This window comes from Lolium rigidum, chromosome 4 (assembly GCF_022539505.1).
Source record: "Lolium rigidum isolate FL_2022 chromosome 4, APGP_CSIRO_Lrig_0.1, whole genome shotgun sequence".
Lineage (NCBI taxonomy): Eukaryota > Viridiplantae > Streptophyta > Magnoliopsida > Poales > Poaceae > Lolium > Lolium rigidum.
In genome coordinates, this window is record NC_061511.1 from 45,970,978 (window position 1) to 45,975,063 (window position 4,086).

General features: G+C 43.8%; 1 protein-coding gene across 1 annotated transcript; it reads right to left on the reverse strand.

Annotated features, from left to right (window-relative positions):
- Nucleotides 1-343: 343 nt before the first annotated feature.
- LOC124646988 lies at nt 344-3,374 on the reverse strand. The gene is made up of 12 exons (XM_047187005.1): nt 3,341-3,374; nt 2,839-2,918; nt 2,641-2,721; nt 2,456-2,531; nt 1,908-1,978; nt 1,618-1,719; nt 1,396-1,485; nt 1,233-1,307; nt 1,027-1,140; nt 870-923; nt 672-749; nt 344-533 (listed from the first exon to the last, which is right to left on the reverse strand). Exons 1-12 carry the CDS (start codon nt 3,372-3,374, stop codon nt 447-449), a joined length of 942 nt encoding a protein of 313 aa, XP_047042961.1. The 3' UTR covers nt 344-446.
- Between the last annotated feature and the right edge of the window lie 712 nt (nt 3,375-4,086).

Sequence of the window (4,086 nt, forward strand, 5' to 3'; positions counted from 1 at the left end):
TAATATTTTTCTTTTGAAATGGGGAAGAAACCCCAGCCTCTGCATCCAAAAGATGCACACAGCCCTTTATTGCATCGAATTCAAACAAAAAACCAGTTATCCAGAAATCTGGTGTTGTAATATGTGTGTCTATGTGTGTTCGTTTTGCATAATTTTCAAAGAGGCAAAAAAATATGGTAAAAAATCTATTGGGGGCGCAACCCCTCCCAATACAAATATTTGATTATCTACCACGACTAATGTATACATATAATAACGGTAAGTTGCCACCGCAAGAAGCAATACAGGTCACACATAATTACACGTTGATTTAAGTTGCAAATCTGTTTTTTATCCAGATGATGATTGTATCTACGTACAAAAATGAGCCGTGTAGTTCTACATCCAACACGTCTGAAAAGGGGTATTCCCCTGCCTCTTCAATGCATGTACATGCCCGTGTCATCTCATACATTGGATGCAGTCCTCAGAAAGCCAAGCCCAGGTAGTTTCCACCTTGTGCTTCCTTCACGTGGAAGCGCCTTGCGGTTTTCCTAGAATGCAAAAGAGAGCCAAATTAAAATCATCCACAAAGCAGTAACTTAATATGTATAAGCAACAATGACTATAGAGAGCACAACGATATGATATTCTTTACAATGTTAAAGTGTACGGTTAAACTGAAACCATACCAGGGTTTCATCTAATGTAGAGACTGATTCAGCTGCTGATGAGGAGGTTTCCAAAGCTAACGGAGGAGGAGGCGGTAGCTGCAGGGAAGTAACATGCAGGAGTAAGAAACACATAAACGAAAGTAAAAAAAACCACACTCAAAAATGGAGATTAAGGATTCAAACTGTATTAAGGCTGGAACAGGACAGAGTCATTACCCTTCTAAAGATATTTTCTGAAGATGATCCTAGAGTTGGAACAAATGATGAGATCTAGAGAATTCAAAATATCTCGTCAGAGTAATAATCTAGGAGCACAGTAGTGTCAAGGCAAGCAACATGCCAACAAGGAACCGCATAGGCTAAGCCGACTTACCTGACGAAAATTATTACTCTGGCCATGTTCCATTTGTTGGCTGAAACCAACCAAGGCTTCAGTTGCACGCACAGTACGATCCTGGGTGTCTTCGATACAGCAAAGCCGTGAACCCTGCATGTGCAAGATAAATGAGTGCACCCGTGAGTGATACTTAGCCCCTATACATAATAAGGTACAAACGTGTTGCTGTAGAAGGCACCTACCCATATCTCAACTGTACGGTTAACTTCTTGCAGCTCCTTTTGGAAACTGCTAAGATTTACATGGATGACTGCGACCTACAAGACAGTAAATTAAACATTGTTATTTAAATCTGAATGGATCAGAGCGAGAAATGGAAAACTAATGTGGCATGAATATTCCAACCTCATCCCTTGTCCCTTCGATTATTTGTTGTGTTTCATCTAGAGTAGCATCTACCCGGTCAATCCTTCCTGCTAGATGTTTCTTTGTAACCTGAACAAATGAATAGCAGAAACAGATATACATGATTTTCTTGTAATAAGAAAGAAAGATAAAGATGGAAGTTTAAGGAAGTACTGGAGTGTCGTTGGAAGCACAATAGTCAGGGAAAAAAGAATTAATTACATGGACTGTTTCGGTAACTTCGTTCAGTTGGTTTCCGACCACGTTGCAGGCATCATTCAGACCGCGCTTTGTGACCCACATGAAATCGCTAATCTTCCATCCCTGTAAATTTGCACACGAACTTTAGATACTAGCATACGGCCATTCATAGGTAAGTAGAGACGTTGTCAGATATGACTTCAGATTTAGAATGGCATAATAAAACACTAGCTACAACTAGAATAATCTAGGATGGTATTCCATCCTCCATGTTGTGTGTTTTTTGATCGCGTCAAAGAACCAGAGTTTACCTTCCACCTAATATACGCATATCCGACAAGCCCCGCAACAACAACAGCTGTTATTGTATATGCACCCGAGCCTGGAAAAGAAGAAGGAAGGATGATTATCATTCACATATTCAGATCAGAACCGTAAAGATTGATAAATACGTGCACATTTGAAGGGCGTGACGAAAACATAAATTAGGTCCAACACAAGATATTTGTATAAATTAATTAGGTTCGGAATCAAGACAAGAAAACAACTAGAATCTAAAACAATGAAAGGTAAATGAAACATCAAGGGCTCCAGGTTCATATGTATACTTTGCAGGACAGGTCAGCACTGCCAAATTTGTAATTGTCATATCATCTCCAGCAAAACTTTTTATGCGTGAAGTAGGTGCTTCTAAGAACTTCAACTAAATATTACGTATTTGTAAGAGCTCTGTTTCATTCACAACTCGTAACTAAAAAAGGTGCAGCGTGAAAAGCATGTGTTTGTAGAATACCAAAATGCAGTATCCGCAAGGCAATGCAGCCATGCAGGACATAGAAATAAATCACCAGGCACTGACCTGAAGTATTATCGATGACCGTGACATCTTCCCTCTCGCGTAGAGCTCGCCGTATCTCCTCCCTGAGGCTACTGACCTGAAATTTGTCAGCAGCGCACAAACATAAATGAGCATCATTTCAACAACAACTACCGCCGTCCATCCACTGCAGCAGACACCAAAACAGAATAACACAGTCCACGAACCTGCGACATGAGCTGGTCGCCGCTGCTGCTGCTCGACGATGATGACGTGTCCTTGCCATCCTTCCCAACGACCTTGGCAAACTGCAGGGAGCAAGCAAACACATGCAGGGTTACAATGATCGTGCCTCAGCGATGTATATTATACATCATGATATAGAGTTTAAGGCCTGAATGCAAGAAAAGGATGAGAGTAGTTACGTTGGCGGCGGTGGAGAGCACGTCCCCGATGATGGGGACATTCTTGGTGGCGTCGGGCGTAAGCTGATTCCACAGATACCCTGCGAACAATTCAAGAAATTGCAGACCGTTACAATCTGTGGGCCGGGTGTATTTCTTGCTAAAGGTTCAAGAGCGTATTGTTGTTCAAACATGCAGTATTTGTGAAGCAGAGGTCTGGCCTTGCGTGGCGAAAACAAACAAACAAACAAACAGAGAAGCTGCTGCAAGCTCTAATTGGGGAAAATTGCGCTGATTCTGCTCTAGACTAGTCACATGCCATGCATGCGTGAAGAGGTTTTGAGCAATTGGTCGATCCATCGGAACTAGGAACGGGAGCAATCTAAAACCCCTAGCGTCGTCCTGGACAGACAGACAGATTCACAAGGGACCCGACTCACGAACCCGGCGAGGAGCTCGAGCACCGTAGCTAGATAGCAAGCATGTGGGGGTTGGGAGAGGGGGTCTGGGACGGGAGACTGACCGGAGCCGAGGACGAAGGCGATCCCGCCTAGCATCGTGGGAGCGCAAGCGGAAGGCGAGCCTCTGCCTTGCTAGCTGTGGGCGATCGAGTAGAGCAGGAAGCGAAGCGAGCACCGGAACTTGCTTCGCGGCGGCGACAGCGACGGCGAGACGGCGGCGGGCGGTGGCGATTCCGCTCTTTCTCTCCGATTTATTTATCTCGATTCGTCGACGCGCGTTCGTTTATTCGGCGGTTGCTAAAACCGGAACAGAATCTCGTTTATATTCCCGTAATCCCTCACGTCTCCGTATCGGAAGCCAACTCCTTCCAGAATAAAATAAAAATAAAACGGGGTTTCCGCCGGCCGTTGGGTTTTAGATGGACGCCCAGGATCGAACCCTGCGAACCTTGAAGTTGAATTTGATTTGATTTATAGGAAAAAGACTCTTTGTGAATGAATATTAATTGCACCACAGCTTTCTTGGATAGCAAGAAAAAATATATTTATTCCGACACTAGGTCGGTGCACAGCCTTGATGACCCTTGCCATTTGCCACACCAAAAATTTCTTGGACATGAAGAAAGAAGATGACCAACTATCAGGGAACAGAAAACTTCAGCTACCATCGATCAGCCAGCACACCAAAACGTTTTTCCAGAGTACATCGATTTCGAAACCCAAGCTTCCATGTCTGTCTGACACTGCTACCCACTGTCACTGTTCTTATCATACAAAAGCATGGTCCCTGGGTAGCTTATGAGGCACC